This window comes from Electrophorus electricus, chromosome 24 (assembly GCF_013358815.1).
Source record: "Electrophorus electricus isolate fEleEle1 chromosome 24, fEleEle1.pri, whole genome shotgun sequence".
NCBI lineage: Eukaryota > Metazoa > Chordata > Actinopteri > Gymnotiformes > Gymnotidae > Electrophorus > Electrophorus electricus.
In genome coordinates, this window is record NC_049558.1 from 155839 (window position 1) to 179161 (window position 23323).

The 23323-nt window shown below is 44.8% G+C and overlaps 1 protein-coding gene across 1 annotated transcript; it reads left to right on the top strand.

Annotated features, from left to right (window-relative positions):
• The first annotated feature begins 785 nt into the window (after positions 1–785).
• On the top strand, positions 786–21372 carry nup210 (nucleoporin 210). Its single transcript, XM_035522478.1, has 40 exons — positions 786–1309; positions 1895–2031; positions 2279–2410; positions 3706–3802; positions 4039–4189; positions 4989–5121; positions 5220–5378; positions 5529–5597; positions 5687–5793; positions 6053–6193; positions 6311–6448; positions 6954–7109; positions 7551–7749; positions 8207–8352; positions 8532–8750; positions 8848–9021; positions 9121–9313; positions 9673–9779; positions 10056–10160; positions 10539–10640; positions 10888–11016; positions 11662–11789; positions 11889–12024; positions 12223–12285; positions 12498–12677; positions 12786–12866; positions 12957–13088; positions 13741–13899; positions 14125–14216; positions 14645–14819; positions 15082–15257; positions 15935–16155; positions 16349–16485; positions 17063–17177; positions 17707–17853; positions 18328–18578; positions 18854–19058; positions 19408–19521; positions 19645–19719; positions 20122–21372. Exons 1-40 carry the CDS (start codon positions 1143–1145, stop codon positions 20217–20219), a joined length of 5646 nt encoding a protein of 1881 aa, XP_035378371.1. The 5' UTR covers positions 786–1142; the 3' UTR covers positions 20220–21372.
• Positions 21373–23323: the final 1951 nt, after the last annotated feature.

The following is a 23323-nucleotide window of genomic DNA, read 5'->3' on the forward strand; positions in this document are numbered from 1 at the left end:
TCTTTTTAACAAAAGGAGAAAAAGCCTTTTGCATTAAGATGATATTGCTCAATAACCTACATGAAAATGAAAAAGGATAAACAGAGGTAGTTTAATACACAGCACTGGTTGCTTTTCTCAAAACAAGTTATTTGCCTAGATAGCCAACTGAAAATTTTAATTGTTTTGTAGAATGATATTTGATTACTGAGAAAGAAAATCTTATTCAAACTGTATCATACCACAGATTAGTGTAATTATCTCTGGCCTCTGGTGGATTCACAACTCTGGGGAGGTGTTTCTGTTACAAATCATCACGTCCTTGACTCCTGAAAACTTCTTTATGTGAATGACATCTTGGTGTGCCTCATCGTAAAGGTATTGGCTGAACCTTTCATCTGGACTACATCTGGGGTATATTTGATTTGCTGGACATCTTTTTATCCAACAAATCTTGACCTTGCTGCTCTGTAACTGCTCTGATGGAGACTGCAGTGGTGCTGAATGCAGTCAACAAAGATTTACATTAGTCCGAATGACACGCGTACTTTTTATAATTGATATGAAAAACATAACTTCAGTTTTTATACTATAGCCTGGTTATAATGTCATAACGACTGAATTAATAAATCCTAATCCTTTTATCCTAATCTTTACCGCATTCGGGCCTCCGCTGCTGAGCCGTGATCGCTAAGGACGCATCGAGGCGAACCGACGCCACGGGGCTGTTGTTTCTTTAAAGAAACGCGTCATCGCCCTCGCGACCTGATTTGAATGACGGCAGACGTTTCCCAGCATGCCTCCACTCGCCGTAGTGGTCTAGCAATGGCGCGTACTTCCACGCGACCTCTAGTTCTTAAAACTAGTTTGAAACTTCAGTTACTGTAAAGTAACGGTCACGGCTAGTTAGGGGACGCGCGCTTACCGCGTTTCGTTTGTTATTGCAGTACGAAGCTCACCTGCGTTGTGCAGAATACAGAAACCTGGTGTTTCGCTTTAGGACACCAGCGACTAGATCTGTGACAAAATTAATAGTTCTGTGGTAAAGTTATTCCGTCTTCTATCAGCTTGGATATTGGCTGGAATAATATACACTTGAGAATCTGAAATAACGTTGCTGTGAATGTTTGAAATCCCCAACTGTGAAACTGAGCAGGACCACGATGGCAAACGTGTGGGTGCAGTGTGAAGCACTCCTGTTCCTCTCGGTACTTTCTTACGACCATTACACGCATGCTGCGAAACTGAATATTCCCAAAGTTCTGCTACCTCTTGCAAGAAGTACGAAAATCAACTTTACACTGGAAGCAACGGAAGGGTGTTACAGATGGTAAGTGTGAGGAATTAAAGAAGAACATTTATTGAACTGATGAGGGCCACTAAATATTAGACGTGTACTGAGATACAGGTGTCCCAGTTGGTGGGTCTTGCAGAGCTAATAGGTGTGTAAATTCAGATTTTAATCAGTTTGTCCTGTCAGAGCATCTTACCGCCAAAGTGAGGCCTGGCACGTGTCCCTGTCTAGAAGGATATGACGCCTGATTTCCTGTTCCATTTTGAAGTGTTAATTTGCCCCATGAGGGATGTTTTGGGTTACATATTTATTTGTTAGGTTTTTGAATTATTCTAGCTAGACGATGTCCATTAGACGTGTAAACAATACATAAGGGTAACCTACCGACAAAGGGCCCCATCTCAGCGTTCATGTAATAACACTGATGGATGTCTGTACATGATTGTTTAATGAAATAAATGCACAGTTCCAATATAATCAATCCCATTACCATGCTGTACATCACCCAGCAGGAAATACAGTATGAATGTGAAACATATAGCCCAAACTAGCTATTCATCTGTGTGGTTTAGCCCAGTTCACAACTGAAGTCACAGTGGAGCTGTCCGGGTTGGTCCGCAGGTCTTCAAACAGGCCGGAGGTGGCTAGCATCGAGGCGGTGGATGTTTCTGAGCAGGAATGTTCCCAGAGGGCCGTGCTACAGGCCCGCTCCACTCAGCCCACCAGGCTCACCAGTATTATTCTAGCAGAGGACGTTGGTAAGAAAGATGCCCCTCCTCCTGCATCGTGTGGTGTTGGAGTGTCCGGGTCTTCATCACGTTCTGAACATCTAGTTACTTGTCACATGTTTCCATTAACACCTTAAACACTTTAATCATGTTTTTGATTAATCACAAACCTTAATAAAGGTGTTTCTTAATCACATTTACCTTAGCCAAGTTTTCCCTCAACACCGTAACCACGCCTTCCTTCCATACCGTAACCACGTTTCCTCTTGGCTGTCAGTGACGGGCCAGGTACTGCGTTGTGACGCCATCGTAGACATCATCAGTGAGATCCAGATTGTCTCCACCACACGTGAACTCCATCTGGAGGACTCTCCTCTCGAGCTGAAGATTCATGCTCTGGACTCCGAGGGTGAGTACAGCAGCTCAGTAAGTCCAGGTTTAACTCTCACAGAACACGAGCCAGCAGACTGACACTCTCGAATAGTGTCTGAAAAAGGAAAACATGAGAGAGCAGGTACTGAGTAAAGACCTCTGAGAGAAAGCAAATATTTCATATATGTATCTTATTCAAAATGAACAGATGATATTTGGGCAAAATATTCTTCAAAATGTCACCATTATTAATGAAGACTTTGGGTATTATTTAGCATATGATATTAAATGGGTCCTGAAGCAAGGTTTTTCAGGCAGTGTCTTCAGGACACCATGTTTTGATGTGTTTATTCAGCTTGTGTGTGTGCAGGAACCTTGGCCTTAAGGGTGTTTCATCATGTAGTGAAGACTTGCTTAACTAGTTAATCCTGCTTGTCAAATTGTGGCAGAACCCAGTGTGCTAGGCATTGAGTATTTGGGTAACATCATTAGACAGTGAGTCTCTCTGAATAATGAGGACATATTGTTATTGATGCCAAGGACCACAGTGGTATTGTACCCCTCATGGATTTTTCCAGTAATGCCACCTTGTGAAGACTTTACTGCTTGCTAACTGTGAGTGACTGAGTTCCAATCCTGTTCCACGAGGTGTTTTGCATCTGAAGGAAATAAAGAAATGCAATGGAGTGTCATAATTTAGCATAGTTAAGGCCCTTTACCCTCAATTACTCAAGTTGTTCTTAGTCATAATTGCAAGTCGCTTTGGATAAAAAGCGTCAGCTAAATGCCGTAAATGTAAATTTAGCAGCTTGAATAAATCCTGTTTCTGCCATGGAGAGCCATGCTGTGGCCCTCTCCTGATGCACACATCATTTATCTGGGCCTCTGCATGCAGGCACTACCACTCGCTTGACTTTTGCTAACAACATGTTAAAGTATTATTACTAAACAGCTAACCCTATTGCTTGAAACTTTGCCAATGCTTGAAAACTAATTGAATTTGCTGGCCACCATAGATCTTAGAGGGGAGCTTTTTGTTTATGCACAAAAATGGAAGGTTTTTCCAAGAAGTGTTTAAAAATATATATTTATTTATTAAAAAAACCCAAAAAACCTTACATGCCCTCAAAGGGTTAAGTTTTCCTGGGAGCCCACCACATTGCTTGCTATTGCATATGAAGTTATTAATAGGGGATTTGGTTCATCTGTGTGTTCAGGTTTGCATGCAGGGTGCAAAGCATATCAGGGTCATTGTTATGGAAGGCCTTACTAAGTAAGATTTTTGAAATATTTCTTGATTGTTTATTATTGTATTGTTCTTGTGTTGTGCAGGGAACACATTCAGTACACTAGCTGGGCTCGTGTTTGATTGGAGCCTCGTAAAAGGGACAGAGATGGCTACATTCCCTGAGTCCTACAACTCATTACGGTAATAACAGAGATGCTCTTTGAGTTTTCTTTGAGGATGCCATATCTTTGAATTTTGTTGTTACTCAAACAGTATCTGTATTTGCGAAGTCAAAACTGCAGCTGCGTATTGGCTCTGTACATACACGGATTGCAGTCTGAGAGGTGACTTTGGACAGTGTCTGAGAGGTGAACATTGGTGCTAGCTCCTTCATGATCCTTCATCCCTGGTACTGCTAACTGTAATATTTCTTTCAGGGTCCTCAAGTTCTCAGAGTCGACCTACATCCCTCCAGGTTACATCTCCGAGATGGAGAGAGTAGGAAAACAAGGAGATATCATCTTGGTCTCAGGAATCAAAACTGGACAAGCCAAACTGAAGGCCAAAATCCAAGAGTCTCTTTACACAGTATGACAGTCTCTCTTCTCTGTTTGCCTTTATGTCTCTGCCAAGGTCCTTTATTTTAGCATTTGATGCTCATTTTCCCCTTGAATCATCTCGTGCTATGAATTCTAGTGCATGCGTCATAGGTAGAGGGACGAAATCAAGTAATTCTTTAATATTTTAAATCTTGCTTCTTCTCCCGGTAGGCAGAGTTACTATAAATAGCCTCTCTTGCATAACATCCCTTCGTTTCTACAGTGATGTTGCTGAGGGTACAGCCAAACCAGCTCTCTGGTGATGGCACTGAGACTGGAGATGTAGACTGGCATACCAACTTTCTTAGGAAGGGAAGATGCACAACACATCAAAAAAATAAATAAATAATAATAAAAAAAAAATTCAAGGGTGTCAGTGGAAATGTCAGCACTTTGTCAGTTTCTAATATAAATCTAAAATGATAGTGTAGTATAAATACATAATTGCAGCTACACTAATTATGGGAGGCTGATTTATTCTTTATTGAGTGATATATATTAGAATTAAAAATGTTTAGTAGCCTTAAAAAACTGACAGACTGATTCATTTGGATCTTGGGAGGTAAGTTTATCGTGGGCCAACAATTCAAACTGGTTTAATTGACATATTTAGTATGTGGGACTACATTAATCATGCTTCTCTTCCAAAAGGGATCTTAATTAAATCTTAATTAAAATCAGGCAGTCACCTGAATAATTAAATGATGGATAAATAAAAAAACCAAACAAATGTACATTATAGCTCATCTGTCCAGTCACAGCTTGCATGTTTTAACTCTGTTCAAAAGAATGTTGGCGCGGCAGAGGTGAGACTACTGATCCTCGAGAACCTTCTCCTGAGCCCAGCGTATGATGTTTACCTGCTTGCCGGCACCTCCATCAAGTACAAGGTGCAGAAGATCCGTCAGGGAAAGATCACAGGTGCGTGGTTCTCCGATTCGTTTCAGTCTTCAGCTGAAACTGATACGTAAGCAGGTTTCTGTCTCAGGTAGGTGCGGTGACGCTGCTCCCTCTTTCAGAGCTGTCCATGCCCTGTGACCAGTACGAACTTCACCTGAAGAACAGCGTGGTCGCTGCTGGTGGATACTCAGGTGTGGCCGTGGCGGAGCTCGACCAGAGCACTTCCACCGTGTTTGGCCTTCAGCAGGGCCACACCAACATCGTGCTCGATCACAAGAGTATCCTGCACTCCAAACATGGATTGGGTTTTCTTTTAGTGTTGCCTGCTAATGATTTAATCAGAATAGCAGAACACAATTTAAGCGAAGAAAGGCTGTACTTGGGAGTTACTGGACCACATGTCATTTCTCTTAACTGCAAATACTCAGGTCTTGGTATGAAGGGGGCGTGTCGTCTTCCGAACAGCACCCTGTACGTGGTGGAGCCAGGCTACTTGGGTTTGTGTCTTTATCGTATGAGAATGTTGGAGTAATTATTGATCTTCATGGAGAAGCACCTTTTATATAACATGTACCTTTTTGTAAAGTGTTCAAGATTCAGCCTGGAGAGCGCTGGGTCCTGGAAACCCAAAGGATCTATGAGATCTTCACTGAAGTGTTTGACAAGTCAAGTAACAGGATTCATCTGTCTGATGTAAGTGGTAAAGGAACCCAAGAGCAGTGCTCCGTGGCCTATCACTCATGTCATCATCCCGATCTTATGCCTGTCATTATGGTAAAGAGGGCATTTTCAGACAGAATAAAATAGGACCTCTAAAGCTATGATTAACTGTAGCATAAAGAGAATATTTAGAATAACTGCATAAATTCTTAAAATTCAACAAGTTGAAGTTCAAAGCTTATTGTAAATTGATCTATTTTTAATGTTGAAACGTATTGTGCTTCTCTGACAGAACATTCGCATAGAAACTAGGTTCCCCAAAGAATTCTTCCAAGTTTTGGCTTCTTCCCTGAATGGATCTTACCATCGTGTGAAAGCCCTGAAAAATGGCCAAACCATTATAGATGGCACCCTAAAGTCTGTCATGGCTCGAGTAGGTTGTTTTATGGTTTTTAGGTGTTTGTCAACATGAGCAGAATTATAAATATGGAAATATGATGTGTGGTGGGGAGTTTATCTTGTGCTCCAATCAAACATCATCTTTCTTCAGGATGGAACCATCCACGCACTTCCGATACCAGTACGGAACGAACAGGATGTGGAAATCTACAATCCAATAGTCCTCACTCCTTCAGTACTTACGTTCCCATGGCAACCTAAAGAAGGCGCTTACCAATATACCATCAAGGTAAACTGTCATGTGTTGACGGTGCTGAAACACTGAATTCAAGTTTTGTTCATCTTATTGGTGCAAGAGAGAATTGTATAGAATTATTAAAGATTAGATAAAAATAAGATGTATATAAAAATAGTAATGCACAATATCAGTGCCACAGGAACATTGGCCATCAGTTGTAGACTGCACAGGTGCAGATCTGCTGACACAGTGATGTCTTTAGTGAATATGGGGTTGTTACCACTAGCAACATTTTATAGTAAATGAATCTGAGCTTTATTGTTCATACTTGTGATTAAATGTAGCAAATCTAAACTATAGGTCTCATGCTCAGCATGTGCAAATAAGACATGAACATTTGATATGTGGTGTCTGTCCAAATGTCTAATATTGGTGCAGTAATATAATAACTTCCTGTGCTTCTCCACTGAATAAAGTTTGAACTTTGTTGTTTTTTCTCTAATACCGATACAGCCTTGTACCCTGGACTTCATCTGTTTGGTTATCTACATTACAGGCATCTGGAGGCAGTGGGAACTTCAGCTGGTCGTCTTCCAACTCCGCTGTTGCCACAGTCACAGTGAAGGGAGTCATGACCACTGTGCGGGATGTTGGTGCTAGCACCATCTACGCCCATGACCTGCGCAACCCGCTCCATTATGGGGAGATGAAGGTGCAAGCAATACTCAGTGTGCTTAGGGTTTTAATAAAAGACGTTTTAATGCAGTGTGGGGAAAATAAACTGACATTTTGTTGGTCTGTTATTTCAAGGATAATTAAATTTCAACTTATTGCAACAGCAGTGGTTTCACTTTAGGAAAACAGGTAGACATGTCAAATTGATGTTCTATGTGTGGAAACCTGTATGTGTGTAAGTATTTTATATGCTGGTAATATGATTAGGTTGCTGTCAGGCTGCTGTATCTTCTGAAACCCTTTCAACACCCCAAACATCATTCTGAACAGTTCAGCAGAGTTGCTCATCTGTAGTCGCCCAACTGTGTCTGCCTTCAGTGTATCCATTCTCTGATCGTGCTTGGTGAGGCAGCCAGGGCGGTGTCTCAGAGGAGGGGGGTGGAGCCATGGCAGTCATGTGACTTCTCTGCCTCTGCAGGTGTACGTGATTGAGCCTGTGGGCATGGAGTTCTGCCCGTGTGCTGTGGAGGTGCGCGTGGGCCTTCACCTCGACCTGCCGCTGCGCTTCTTCGGCCGGCAGAGCTGGGAGGCTGGGGAGAGGGTGACCCTCAGCGACTGCTCCCATTTTGACCTGCAGGTGGAGACAGAGAGCCAGGGCATCTTCAAGCTGCTGGAGGGTGAGCAACTCCTAGTCGATCTAGTACTGTTTACATATTTAACCAGCAAGAATGTTGAAGTTATGATTATAAAAGAAGGTATTAGGATTGAGACATTTGGTTTTTAGTCCCACATCTCACAGAGCAGCGCTTGGCGCTGCTTGATGGTTTGATTGGACTCGAATCACTCGTAGACCTGAGGAATCATTTGACTTTATCCAGTCATAACTATCAAAAAGGTTCAACGTGAGGGAAGAGACTTGGTTTGAAACTTCCATATATGGCAATTTGCCCTCTCGCTTCTGGCTCTTAAATGAATATCTTTGAACCTCAGTGTTGTATCTAAAATATTATCAGTTCATGTAGTGTTTGTTTTACTATAGTGACTGAATTTAGACCTGATGATGGCATGAACTTCTAAGACATTTGAGTGTCTGTCTGATGGTAAAGTGACTTTCGGATGTGTGTGTGTATTCAGGGAAATTACCCCCCGGCCAGGAGCACTGCAGTGGTGTACGTGTCCAGGCCTTATCTCCAGGGTACACCAACCTGCTGGTCAGCTATACCCATGGCAACGTCCACCTGAGCGCCAAGATCACCATCGCTGCCTACCCTCCTCTGACGGTGAAGCTTGTGTAAAATCACAAAAAAATAGATTTTAAATAAGCTGTTTTCTCCACTGTTGTATGTGGCTTGTGTTGATTTTGGTTAAAATTGAAAATTTACTGCCGTTTGTTTGAGTTTTTTTTTTTTTTTTTTTTCCCTTTTCTTAAAGCCTGCCTTTTTCCTACCCCATATGACAGGCCGTGGACCCGGTGTCTGTTGCTGTGGTTACCCTTGGCTCCTCCAAAGACATGGTCTTTGAAGGCGGGCCCAAACCGTGGGTTCTGGAACCCTCAAAGTTCTTCAGAAACCTGACATCGGAGGACCCGAGCAGCGTGGAGCTTTCGCTCATGGCCCCGCCCTCTCGCAGCTACTCCAGACACCTGGTGCGAGCCACCTGTCGAGCCCTCGCTGAGCAGGTGCGGCCAAGAAGCTTGCAGAATTCTTCCCTGGAGGAACTATAGCAGTGTCGGACTCGTGTTCCAACTGCTTGACCAATTGTACTTGGGTCTGCAGGTCCTGGCGGTGACGGTGGGGAACCAGCCCACAGTGACCAACCCGTTTCCCGCTGTGGAGCCAGCAGTGGTGAAGTTCATCTGTGCACCCCCGTCGCGTCTCACCCTTGTCCCTGTCTACACCAACCCCCAGCTGGACCTGTCCTGTCCCCTGCTCCAGCAGAACAAACAAGTGGTGAGCAGGCGAAGCTGGTGTCTCCAGACTTCCTGTTCCTTTGCTGGTCTCTTGTGTGTGGATCACAGGAGCGCTGAGTGACCCCTCTCTCACTCACAGGTGCCCGTGTCTAACTACCGCAACCCCGATCTGGACCTGGCGGCCTTCGACCAGCAGGGGAGGAAGTTTGACAACTTTAGCTCGCTGGGAGTGCTGTGGGAGTCGTCCAGAGCAGCTCTGGCCAGCATCGAACCCAGCAGACCCATGGAGCTCCACCTAGTTGAAGACAGCAGCAAACAGAAGAAGCTTCACGGTAAGCAGGTCTCTATCCACACCCCTGCTAACCCACAGGGCCCTGACCCCAAACACACCAGAGCCTACGACACTGCGTGCTGTTAGTTTGGAATGGACTGATGATGTGTGTGACTGGATCCAGATGTGAGCGGGCAGGTTCAGCCTGGAGGTCATTTATCAAGCTTTGATGTGATGTGTCTTCTGAGGGGATGGCAGACAGTTGCATATTAACACCAGTGCTCATATCAATACATTAATCCGCTTATAAATGTCCTTTATGGTTCGGTTTTCCATCAGTGCTGCACTAATGGTAAAGTGAAGGTTAATGGAGGTTTTTCTGTTTGCTCTGCTGAAGTCTTTCCTCTCTCCTGTTTCTAGGTCGTCAGACGGTCCTTGTCCATCATGAGTCGGGGGTAGTGGCCATCACGGTGACTGCGGTGGGCTACCAGGCATCTCACCTGGAGGCAGCAGCCATTTCCCGTGGGGTACGCAGGCACTTAACAACCGTTGCTGACCCAAGAGATGCTGCATGCTGCCTGGTTCATGCGCCTGGTTTAATTTCTTTTGAAGCAGAGAGGAAGTGGTAGAGGAAGTGACTTCTCATCACAAATGCTTGTTTGTGCCTTGTATCTTGCTGGTTGCTAGTGCCAACGTGCAATAACAACAACAGCAGCATGAAGCAGCAGATGTAGTGGTGCCCCAGGGCTGTGATGTAGTGTCCTGTCCCTCTCTGATGTTTACCATCCCTCTGTCTCTGGCAGTTTGAGCCTCTGTCCTCTGTTTCTGCTACTCTGGATCTCCTGCTGGTGGAGGACGTGAGGGTGAGCCCAGAGTCCGTCACTGTCTACAACCACCCTGGAGTGCAGGTACGCTCTCCCAGTTCAGTCTCACAGGCCACGCTGGTGAGGGTGACCAAGCAGTGTGTCCCGAGTTACACGATTAAGGCAACAAAAATTGATTTCGGCAGAAATCAAATTTATAAAACGTTTCCACAAATTGCGTGATTTGAGAGGCAATAAGCTTCTATTACTTATTAACTTCATTAGCCATATGAAGCTAAAGCTAAAGAAGCAAAATGTAGACACTCAAAACATTTGAAACATTGTAATTGTCCCTCCAAACAAGCTAGACTTCATGAATTCTCTCTCTCACACACACACACACACACACACACACACACACACACACACACACACACACACACACACACACACACACACGTTTTGTTCATTCTTGTTTGGCAGGCTGACCTGACTTTGCGGGAGGGCTCTGGATATTTCTTTGTCAATACCAGCGTTGGGGGAATAGCTAATGTTGTGTTCCAGGAGTCCCAGGGAACTGCTGAGGTGGGTTTGTAAGCAGAGAATTTCAAAACAAGAATTCTGTTTGCAAGTTCTGAGACGCTTTTAATCTTATTTGAAAAGTTCAGAGTTTAAAGTACTAACCTGTTTTATTGTGTTAAACTCTTTTGTTTTTCTTTGGTTGCCCCAGCAACGGTGGTGGTTTCCCCCTGTGATTGTTTACTGGAGGCACATAAATGCAACTTATGAAGTAATGTGTGTCAGTACTTAAACGCGTTCTAATGTGCTCCAGGTGGTGCCGTTGCGGCCCGGAGTCTTGCAGGTCATGGTTCATGACCTCTGCTTGACTTTCCCTGCCCCTGCCACAGTGATGGTGCACATCTCCGATATCCTGGAGGTTTACGTGCGTGTGGTTGATAAGGTCAGTGGATGAATGTGGGAAATTCTCACGTCTCTGTTCTACACCTCTAGCTTGTCATATGTCAGAAAGGTCTGACTGTCTTTAGCATGTCCATCTTTGAAAGGCTCTCATTGGTGCTCTTTTGCTGTAACCACTGTGGAGTTGACAACTAGGTCTCCTGTTTGTTAATGAGTCCTGTGTATTTGTAGGCTGGTGAAAAATGTTCAAGGCAGGCTTTCCCGAAAGCATCGTAACACAAAGATCACGTTTAAATGGTGGTTCGAGTATTGCACTCAACACTCTCTCATTAAAGTCTTCTCATGACGATGCTTTTGGGAGTCTAGTCCCAGAATATCAAACAGTGTTTCATCTGCAGATGGGCTGGAGATGAGCGCCATGGTATCGTGGTTTCCTGTCTGAACGTGTGGGTTTGGCAGACTTGTCGGCCCGTGTCAACGCACGAACTCAGGCAGCTGATCAGAAGGATTTGAGCGCAGTGTGTGCGCTCAGTGTGTGTGCTTGAATAGCTCACTCACTTCTGAGAGAGAAACAGTGCTCATTTTGCATATGACCTTCTTTTTTTTTGATGCTTCGTTTCAGAGGGCAGTACTGAGTGGTGCTGATGAGGGTGCGCGTGTGAATGCTGGGATTTGTACTGTGTTTCAGGTGGAGATTGGGAAGTCTGTCAAAGCATACGTCCGAGTTTTAGATGACAACAAACAGCCCTTCCTTGCAAAGTACTTCTCCCGCATGGATCTGAAACTGAAGGCTGCTTCATCTATCATTTCTTTGCAGTGAGTAAAAATAACTACTTGTGAGATTTCCAGAACACCGCCTTGGGTGTTCTATGGGAGACAGAAATCTTGACAGAAATCCGTCATCCATTTTGTTAGAGCCCTGTCGGAGTACCCAGAGAAGGACACCGGCACCTTCCTGGTCCAAGGCCTGGTGATTGGCCAGACGAGCGTGTCTGCCGTGGTAATAGACAAAGATGGGAGAAGGGTTACATCTGCCCCACAGCAGATCGAGGTAAAGCCCTTTGGCCACCCCATCTCTGCTGGAGCAGTCATCTGTGAGCTGTGCTGTAATACTGACACATTTTACACGCAGATTTCATACAGTACAAACACATATGAATTATAGTACATTCTAGAAGTAATTTATAAAGGTCGAAATGTGAACATTCGGGTGTTGGTGTTTTTTTGTTTTGTTCTTGCTACTGTCTAGGTTTTCCCTCCTTTCAGACTGCTCCCAGGAAGAATCACTCTGATTATAGGTGCAGTGATGCAGGTACGGCCCTGGTTTGGGACCCCAGGATCAATACTCTTCTTACAGACCATAGTTTAGCTTTATTGCTACACCTGATTACGTGTCTTATGTAAAACTGCAGCCATGGCTTGTTGTTATCGAACCAAAAGGAAATGGTTTTATTACTTCTAGGTTCGCTGGCCTCATTCTGAGCACTGTTGTTTATCATGCTCTGTCTTCTGCTGAATCCGAAGGTCACGTCAGAAGGGGGTCCTCAGCCCCACTCCAACATCCTCTTCTCCCTCAGCAAGGACAGCGTTGCGTCCATCAGCAGCGTGGGGCTTGTGCGTGGCCTCGCGGTCGGCAACATGACCGTCACCGGCGTAGTGCAAGCAGTCGACACGGAAACCGGCAAACTCGTGGTGGTTTCTCAGGTAGAGCTGCAGCTTACCCTGTCAGACTGACTTGGGTTGAAGCTTGGGTTGAAGCTTCTATGTTTTAAAAAATCCTCCTTGGTTTAGTATTTACCGTTCTCTTCACAGGACCAGGTGGAGGTCGAAGTCATCCAGCTGAAAGCCATCCGAATCAGAGCTCCCATCACACGACTGAAGACTGGTACCATGGTAAATCGTGTGTGTGTGTGTGTGTGTGTGTGTGTGTGTGTTGGCTAGCTTTGTATGGTAGTGTGTAAGAGTGTGTCCTTCCTTTTTTAGATGCCTGTGCATGTAATGGGTCTCACCAGCAGCCAGACGCCCTTCTCCTTTGGCAATGCCCTCCCTGGTCTCAGCTTCCACTGGACGGTTACCAAGAGGGACATTCTGGAAGTGCGCACGCGCCTCTCTGAGGTAAGAGAGCCGTACATCTCTGATCTTACAGTGTCTAGTTAAGCTATCTATCTATCTATGTATCTATCTATGTATCTATCTATGTATCTATGTATCTATCTATCTATGTATCTATCTATCTATGTATCTATCTATCTATGTATCTATCTATCTATGTATCTATCTATCTATGTATCTATCTATCGAAACCAGTACTGTATAAATGCATGTACCTGTTCTCGTGTGGGTGTGTGTGAGAGAGAGATGGGAATTGATGGCTGTATCAGACTGAAGGCCATTTTGGCTCTGGAATTATGTAATGTTAGTTTTCTGTCCAGACATTAGTGGTTGTTGGGCACTGTCACTTTTTTTCTTTTTTTTTTTTTATACATTTTTTTTTGGCTTGAATGAGAATTCAAGAGATCAAATATTTGCCTTTAATTTCCAGCTCATGCTTGCTAGTTTAAACTGTTTTAATTATATTAACTGTAAAACTACATAAAGGGGAAACAATTTTATTTGCTTATTGTATTTGCACTGTGATTCTCGGCCAAGCTTCAAAAGTGACGTGCCGCTCGCCTCAGGAATGTGACTGCAGTGTTGGGAGTTCAGGACGTCGTGTGCTGCTCTGATCCCCTTCTGCCTTCTCTATCACACACCCCCCCACCACCAGGCCAACATCCAGCTGTCAGCTGAGCACAACTTTGCCATGAACGTGCTCGGGCGGAGCAAAGGCCGCACCGGCCTGAGGGTCGTGGTGAAGGCCACAGTCCCTGAGGCCGGTCACCTGGAGGAGAACGCCCTGGAGATGTCCGACGAGATCCAGATCCAGGTACTCCCACAGGGAGATGTTAGGACTTCCTCACCAAGCTTTAGTCTTCAGTCCAGAGGTCAACCGTCGGCTTTTTCCTGTTTAAACTGCAGGAAAAGGGAAAGAGCTTGGCTGACTGTGTATGATGTCTTTTTAGCAAATAGCACAAGTCTGAAAGTCTGACTCGTACAGAGTACTGCCTTGGCTTGCAATAAACGTTTGGCTCCGTTTTCTGTGTGTTTTGAGGTTTATGAGAAATTGCAACTCCTGAACCCTGAAGTGCAGGCTGAAGAGATCCTGATGTCCCCGAACTCTTTCCTAAAACTTCAAACCAATCGGTAAAGGCTGAGGGCCTTCAGAGGGATCTCCTGTGCTGGGAATGGGACAAACTTATGACTTTTATATGGATTTCTACTGTCATATAGTTCATAAATCCTCTAGTCCATATAAAACCCGGTGCGAACTACAAAATGTTCATTTTAGATGGCTGTGCTTTATTGACCCTCGAGGGCAAACTGGGCTGAAACGATTTTAAACTAACAAAATGCACTTGCACAATAAAGTGACTCGAGAATTGCACACAGTGACTGAGACAGCCAACGTGAAAATGCAGACAGAACACTGTATGAATCAAGTGAGGTAGAACAACCAAACCCCAGTACTGTCCGCAGGGCAATGCTTAAATGTTTCATAACAAGTCCCGTCCGATCGAGGCATGCGTGAGGGGAGCATTTCCTGTTGGGTTACTCCTCTGCTCCGTTCTCAGGGATGGACTCGCTGCACTGGTGTACCGAGTACTCAGCTGCCCAGACAAAGCTGCGCTCATCCAGGTGGACGACAAAGGACACGTGTCTTCAGGTTCTCTGACGGGCACAGCCTCCTTACACATAACCTCTCAGGAGTCGTTCGGCATCAACCAAACCATCATCCTTGCTGTGAAGGAAAGTCCCTTCCTCTTCCTCCTTAAGCACCACAACACCTGCAAACAATAAATGAACAATTAACCAAAACATTTTAAAAACGTACTGGAAGCATTATTACCAAGTTTTAATAAAACAAAAATAGAATGTTTTTTGGAAATCTCAGACGTTGGTGAGCTTCCACTAGTCTTTGATCTGTAAGTGAACCTGTGTCCCAGTGTGATGGACATGCTAGTCATCCCTGTCAGCCTCAGACAGGGTCAGTAATGTGCTGCTTTTGCAGGTGGTGACGGTGTCGTACCTGAGACTGAGCACGGGGCCCATGCTGTACACGGCGAGCAGGGAGACGCTGGGAGCCGTCCCGCTGGGGGCCGTCCTCACTTTCACCGCCCACGTCCACGACAGCAGTGGAGAGGCCCTGCACAGCCACAACTCTCAACTCATCTTCTCTACAAACAGGTCCACCTTCATAACTCTCACCATCTCCACATACAGGTGCACCTAACCTATGCTGGCTGGGATCTACATGTCTATGGTCTATAGATGCCAGTTTGCTGTAGTCTGGTTGCTAAGAATGCTGTGGAAATTCAGCAGTCTCTCTTGTATTAATGGAGTTTTCATACTCCTATCATTAATGGTGAACTGTGACCAGTGTCGTGTATGTAATTAACAAGATATTTTAATCATTTCACTACGAGTTATACTGTGTATGACTATGTATGTGACAAATTAAACCAAACTTGAATCAAACACCACCCTGAGAAAGTTGGGAAGGGGGACTAAACCGTGTTCATGCTGCGATAATTTGCTGAGTAGGTCCTAATACCCACCCTCAAGTTGTTGCTACCAAATTAAATTAATTGGAAAGTGAGGAATGAGGAGCTGATGCACATTACCATGCCCCCACCCCAACATGACAATCCTGTAAAATGGATTTGAGGACTTTGCTCTCTCAGGCCTCCTGTTGACCTATTACAGAAGTGCAATGGACAAATAAGAATGGGAGGGGGGCAAATGTGTGGTTATCATGGGCAACAGAAGGTCTCCGGGAGTTGAAAGTAATAGCTTTAAGGCTCTTGTTAAAAGCTGCTGTATCCTAACATCACCCCCCCCCCCCCCCCCTTTTCTGTCTTTAGAGATGACCTAGTGCAGGTTGGGAAAGGCTCCAGTAACGGCACCCTGATGGTGCGTACCGTGAACGTGGGCTTGACCCTGCTGGGTGTGTGGGACGTGGAGCAGGCAGGCCTGTCTGATTACCTCGCCCTGCCTGTGCGGCACGCCATCCATCCTGCCGAGGCCCACAGCCTGGTGGTCGGAGATGTTGTCTGCTTCTCTGCCCAGCTGGTCAGCCAGGAGGGTGAGGGGGTCAACAGTGTAGTGTCTCAGACGGCATGGGCAGGCAGGACTCTAAATAAATACCAATCGGATCAAAATAACAAAAGAAAAAGAATAACCTGCTTTACCAGAAGCCTCAGAAATGTGGCACTTTTAATGCTCTCTGCATTGTAAGGAATGTTGACCTTTCTGAGAACAAACTGTCTGACCTGCAGGCATCTCTGGTTCCTGGAGCTCTTCGTCCACTATTGTCCTGGACGTCCACCCCAAAACGGGCGTGGCTGTGGCCCGAGATAAGGGTGTGGTCACGGTGTATTACGAGATCCCCGGCCAGCTGCGCACTTACAGAGAGGTGAGGCCCTGCCTGTGGGTATGTCATGGCTTCTCATGCTCTTTAAGTACTGTACGCTGCAGACATAAGGGTGAAGGTGTTGAGGCTTAATGCTGTGCGGCGGTGGCACTGGATCAAAGCACTGAAACACACACTTCTCTCCAGAATGCACGCTGGAGACTTTTCAAGGGCATGTTACAGACAGCATAAAAAAATCTCCCTGTGGCCTGATGCACACCACACACACACAGTGGTTTCTTATCAGTGCTGTGGTGTAGATAGGATTCATATATAAACTTGTATTCTGTAGCGTGTTGTGGACGCTGTTCTTACAGGGTGCCTGATTTCATAGCTCAAGATGTCAATGATGGACATCTACATTGTGGGTGCACTGACAACAACATATTTAACATGTATACCATTTCACACTGTGGATAAAATATTTTTTTGTCTGTCCATAATCACATGTTTATGTTCATGAAATATTCTAGTTGTTGTACAGTTGTCAATCCTGCACTGTTGTGGTTACCATAAAAAGCAGGGGGGAGGGGGCAGTGTTTTGACCAGTAACTGAGTTTAAATAATATGTATCTGGCAGGTTGTTGTCAACAGTGTCTCCAGGACGACTGTGATGGTTCCGTCCAGCGTGGTGAGAAGTGAGAGAGAAACCAAGCTTCTGCTGAGCACCAGAGACAAGGGAACTAACCTTATAGGTACAAGACTCACTTCTGCTGACTACCAGAGACGGGGGGACTAAACTTATAGGTACAGGGACTCACTTCTGCCTACAAGAGACGAGGGCTAACCTTATAGGTACAGAGACTCACTTCTGCTGCCTGACCCTCCAATACGCTTTCTGCTCAGGTTTGCAGACTCGATGACATTAATCCATATACATAACTAATTTGAAATTGTTAACTCTACAGCATATTTGCACCATGCAGGAATGGTTTGCCATGGTGAACGCCACTCTTGGTATTAGAGATCCAGATTTCTACACCATATATGGAAAGATTGTTTTATGCATGTTCATATTTTCATCTTTTTATTTATTATTCATTGATGGGCCTTTAGCTGTACTATATTTATCTGTGTTGAAAACTAATTAACTACACTAGGGTTTCTAGCTCATCTGGCCATGATGGGTGGAGTAGAGTAGAGGTGGTGCATGGATACGGCTTCCTCCGTAGCTGTGCTTATTGAGAAGATTGGTGTAATTTTTGCGTGTGTCTGTGCCTGTAGGAACCTGCTCGCCTGCGCAGGCAGAGAGTATCGTCTCCATCCACCCTGAGACCTCCATCAGCTGCCATCTGCAGTTCACCAACGACGCAATTGACTTCTCTGCTCACGACATCTACCTGACACACACTGCTTTTGACACCACCACAGGTAAGGAAATGAGCATGGCAGATCTAGAAGCACACTAGTGCGTTCAGTATGGAGATCCAGGCACTCTCATTTGGCCCGAACAGAAACCGCAGGACACCAGATCATGTGCTGAGGTCTTACAATTCCTCTGACTGCTCTGTGATCGGATTGTTTTGGTGCTTTTGTGCTGCATTCGCTTATCTGAGTAACAAATCACACAAGGGCTTAACCAGACGAATCCAGCCTGTTTTAAAAGTTCTAAATGTGTAAAGTCTTTTTACTGAGCCAAATATAGACTATGGAACAAAAGCTGATTTAAAATGGATCATGATTAGGTACTTGATATTCTGTTAGGGGCCAAGCAGTGCCATTAGTTAACTGAATAATGAATTGGTGGTCTTTTTTCCAGCCAACATGTTGTTTATTCAAATTGAGATTGCTTCATGTAAACAGCTTGCTCATGTCGTGTGTGTGGTTTTCCTTCCTGTCTTGCAGGCTACTACATCTGTGTGTTGACCCTCCAGCCCCTGACTGAAGAGCAGGTCAAGGTTCTGAGCATGTCCTCCACCAATGTGATGGTGCGTGCCGCCGTGGATGGCAGCCATTTCTCCGGCGAGCAGGTCAGCGCCCAGCTGCCTGTGGACCCAGGCTTCTACGCAGACCAGACGGCCATCGTCCTGAGCAGCAGGCATGCCGCAGCGGACCTGACCGTGTATGGAGCCCTCACGGTCCTGCGGCAGCTGGAGGTAATACCCAGAGTTAGAACTGAACCGACCAATCATAATGAGCCTGTTGATCCATCAACAATCTAGTTGACTCTGTTTAAGAGAGTGAGGATCGTGCTAACGTGTGGGGGTTGATTTATTTTTTGTTTTTTCTTCTTGTGACCAGTCATAACTAACTCTGAACAGCTCGAAATGTCCTTGACCTTCGCTGATCTGTCTTTATACATGCATAAAACTGAGACACGCTCTTGCAGTTCCTTCATTATTGCTGCTTTTGTGCCCATTTGTTTGTTTAGGTGAAGTCCAGCTCTCCCTCTGTCGTGGTGCAGGAGAAGGAGGTTTCCTATGTGTATCCGAGCTTCATTAAGTACTCTGTCATCCTGGCCGACCCGCGAGGAACAGCGTCGGCTGCTGTGTCTGTGTCCAGTACAATCAGTGGCCAGGTGCTTGACATTCCTGTAACAGTCATGCACGTGGCGGACATGAGCACCTCGGTGAAAGGTTTGTATCGCTCATCTATTGTTCAGTTTGAAAGTTCATTTTGGCAATGTGCATGATGTTCAATGCAATTATGGACAAAATTATAAAACTATTATAAGGTATGAAGGTGAGTAAACAGTTATGGACTGTTTCATAGTGAGCTGGGGAAACACCATGTAGATCATATCCACTCCTCTCAGGCCATGTGATTTTCCCATAAAATCCAAATGAAAAATGCATTTGTTGTACCTTTTAAATGGCCTGAGACCTTAAGGAGCCCAGAAATGTTGCGCAGAGCTGGTTTTGAGGGATGGGCTGCGTTTATTGATGATGAGCTGATGAACGATGCTCTTGCTCCTCTGCCTCACAGCCGCTGTCATCGGAGGGGAAGGCGCCAGCATTTTCCATCAGTTTGTGGACTCTTACCAAGTAATGTTCTTCACACTGTTTGCTCTTCTGGCTGGCACAGCTGTTATTGTTATTGGTAAGCGTCACGGGCTGAGTGATGTCCCTCTATAAACACACTTGCAGTAGCAGACGGTGTACAGTCTGAAACTAACAGCCTACATGAGCACAGTCTGAAACAAACACCGCTCATCCTTTGCAGTCTGCCATGCACTCTTCTCTCCAAGAGACCAGCCAGTTCACCCCGTCTTCATCCAGAGGACATCCCCGGCACCAGGTAATGCAGAGCTTCCTAACCGTGAGGCTTACAGACAGTTCCACGTTTTTGCTTTAGCCTAATGGTGTTGGGAACCTTGATAAAGCAAAACTGGAACGCTCAGGTCTGGGTTGAGAACTGCTCTGGATTAAAGGTTTACAAGTCCGAGTGCTACACATTACTCGTGACTCCTACTTAAAGGATGTTGGATTAAAGTGGCCAGGAAGAAACACCTGTACAATTACAAATAACTGATATAATTACAGAGAACTAGCAGCATTGATAACAATGCTGGCGAGGTCCAGCGTGGAATGAATACTTTTGGTATGCTACAGTTTTGGGCTTCTCACAAAGCTTTATGATCGCAGACCTTTCTGGTTTTGTGAGTATAAACTCTGACCTCCTGGCTGTTGTCTGGTCTAGCCACACCGGCCGGGAACCCTTACAACCACACGATGGCCTCAGACATGATGGGCAGCCCCAAACTGCGCCTCTTCTCACCCGACTACAACTCTCGTTGAGAACACATGCCAGCCTGCTGCCAACAGCCTTTAGAAGTGCCTTTTCTATGATCAAAGGAAGTCCAAGGTATTTGTTTGTGTGTGTACAGTAATGGCTTCCTGAATTAAATTTTGCATTTTGATAAGTGCTATTGCACTGAAAATCTGAGCATGTGTGCGCGCACTTATGTTGAGTTTGACTGTTTTTAGTTTGAAGAGATTTTTTGTAAAATGAAGTGATTATTTATATTAGTTTAGTGCTCTCTGCTCTGTGTTTTGTAGATTTGCCACTCAGTTTTGTTTTGTTTTGGTTATTTTAGTTTGTTCATGTGAATCTGATTTGAAACTCAGGACAGCTCTTCCTCTGATGTGGCAGTCTTGCTTGCTGACATAATCTTTGCTAATCTGATGCTTGCTGTAGCATATCCTGAAGAGCATCACTGAATCCGTCCCAGTTACATGTTGTTTGGAAACAGTGTTTTAATTCAGAACAACGTTGGCCAGTTAAGTCTGTGGGGTTTTCTACTGTTGTTTTTTTTTAAGGTCAGAAATGCCTTAATCCATCTCTCCTGAGCCAGTATTGTGCAGCTCATCATCATTATGGATGTGAATTCCCAGCCTCTTGGACTTGCGGAGCAGACGCAGTGCTGAACTGTGGGCTCTTACAGTTGCACTGAGACCTGCTTCCTTTTTCTCTGATAATCACTTGCTCTCATTGAGCGAAATATTGTATAACAGTGTGAACGGAGTTCAAAGTATATACTGTATGTAACTAAACACAGTGAATGAGTTAACGCAGTGCTAGGATTGTGAAAAATTTTCATTTTGATTGTGTTGTTCCCTGCACTGGGTGCCATAAGCTGTGAGTATGTGTGAGTATGTGTGAGTGTGAGTCTTGGGCCCCTAAGACAGCACCGTGATATAAATTGAAAAAAATGTTTTGCTTGTTTAATACTGTTCTTTCTGAGAACCCTCTCCACCTGTTTATCAGTCAAGAAACTGTACTGTTTTACAATGAGAGTTTTCGGTTTCAGGAACTTTGCCACCTCTTGCAACAGTTTGAAATTGGTGTCAGATTACAGATGGCTGCCCTGAAAATACTTTTTGTTTGCTTTTTTTTTTACTTAACATTTGCTTGTCCAGGCTTTATTAAATAAATGTTATTTTTAAGATATTACTGTTTTGAGTCTTGCATAACTAATACTTAATCATGCCTTGTATCACTTGATTATTTAATGGCTCATTTTGATTGTACAGTACCAGATAGTAATTATGCAATAATTAGCATAGAAGCAAAAGCAAAGGGATGGACTGGTAGAGTGTTCTACTCTGGAGAACTGAATATCATTGTCATTTCTCAAAATATTGAAATGGTGTCCATTTGAAGGAATACGTGTGGCAAAGCTGAATAGTTCACACCCCCAGAGAGCTCTGGAGAGATCTGAAGATTCCAGGGGAGTAACTGCAGTGTACTATAGTAGGAGATGTAGAGATGGTCAGACGTGCCGTGAAATACATGAGTTCCAGAGACACTGGCGTTTCTCAGAGGTCCTTCATCAGCTGTGCAAGCAAAGTGCTTCACATAGACACATGTGTATAGGACTGTGCTTCCATCATGAAAGTTATTCTAGAAAGGTTCCCTTTGTTGACTGGGAGAGGGACGCTGAATGGTGGGGGTGGGCCCACTGATTGGTTGAGCTGAATGGCAAGCTGTGGTGTTCCAAGCCCTGTTGGCCCAGTGTAGGCTGGCACAGTACTGTGGCCAGTGGCCATCTCGGGTGGAGCGTCGGGGGAGGAGTACAGCGATTAACACCAGGGCTGGCCCTGGCATCAGAGGGGTGGCAGGCCAGACCTGGCCCTGGCATCAGAGGGGCTGTCTGGCAACCTGCCATTTTTCCTGCTGTGCCAGCGACAAGCTCTGAGCTCAATAGATCTTGAGCAGCAGAGATGAAATAATCACTCAGGTTTGTTCACTGGCTCTGAGTGACTCACAAAAGGCAAAACTAAATGGGGACCCAGAGGAGGAGGGGGAACCCCAATGCACGTTAATGTTCCCTGGTACTATCGATCCTGGGTCATGCAGTGAAGTGTGGAATGTGAACAGAAGACTGCATCCTTTACTCAGACTGGATATCTGTCATCTTCCTTTCTTCTCAATAACACAACAGCCAATATACTGAAGAAAATGCTGCTGTTCACTTTACTTGGAAAAGATTTTGGAATTTTAAAGATTGATCTTTGTGGATAATGCTGCAAAATAGAATAAATTGTTGATGCTTTACCTAATGCTTTGTCATGAATGCAACTTGTTTAATACACTATATAGCCAAAGGTATATGGACACCTATGGGCTTGTTGGACATCCCACCAAAAGGCCAGTCTCCCCAGCTGTAATAGTCTAATAGATCGGCTTGCATTTTTTGTTTTTTTTCTCAGTGGAGTTGAGCGCAGGCAGGCGTTTTACACCAAACTCTTCAGGACCTTCCCAAACAAGTTGCCAAAAGGTTGGAAGCATATACTTGTCTAAACTGTGTGCTGTAGCATTAACTAACATTACCCTTGACCGGAACTCTGTATTGAGGTATATATTCATGCCCCATTTGGTCACACCACAGTCCTGTCCTGTGAGTGTGCTTGGTTACCACACCACAGCCTTGTCCTTTGAATGTGCACCATCTCCTGCTTCATGACAGATACTGTTGCTCCAACACACTTCCATCTTACAACAGCAGTGCTTACAGTGGATGAGTGCAGATCTAGCTGAACAAAACTTTCAAAAACTGATTTGTGGTAAAAGTCAGCTAAATGCATTTTTTTTTTTTTTTTTTTTTATACACGGAGCTCCAAAGTATGATTCGGCTGCCAGTGTTTGATTATGGAGGTCGCGTGGCCATGTGCTTGCGTTTATATACCTGTAAGCAATGGGCGTGGCTAAACACCTGCGGTCAGTGATAAGGATGGTGAGGCTCTCGCCGAGTCGCCGGGAGAATAAGTCGCTATGGTGAATACTCATAAATCACCAGCAGAGGGCAATATGTTGTTTAGAGCCAGATAGTTGAAGGCAAATATATTTTTAGGAAGAAAATGAAAATGAATGCCGAACGACTTGAATTTCTTGTTTTTGA

Excerpts from the sequence above, each read along its gene's own strand:
- nup210 (XM_035522478.1), top strand. The coding sequence starts at position 1,143 with ATGGCAAACGTGTGGGTGCAGTGTGAAGCACTCCTGTTCCTCTCGGTA. Across the intron at positions 9,314-9,672 it reads CAAACAGAAGAAGCTTCACG|GTCGTCAGACGGTCCTTGTC; the intron begins GTAAGCAGGTCT and ends TCCTGTTTCTAG. Across the intron at positions 10,641-10,887 it reads AGTCCCAGGGAACTGCTGAG|GTGGTGCCGTTGCGGCCCGG; the intron begins GTGGGTTTGTAA and ends AATGTGCTCCAG.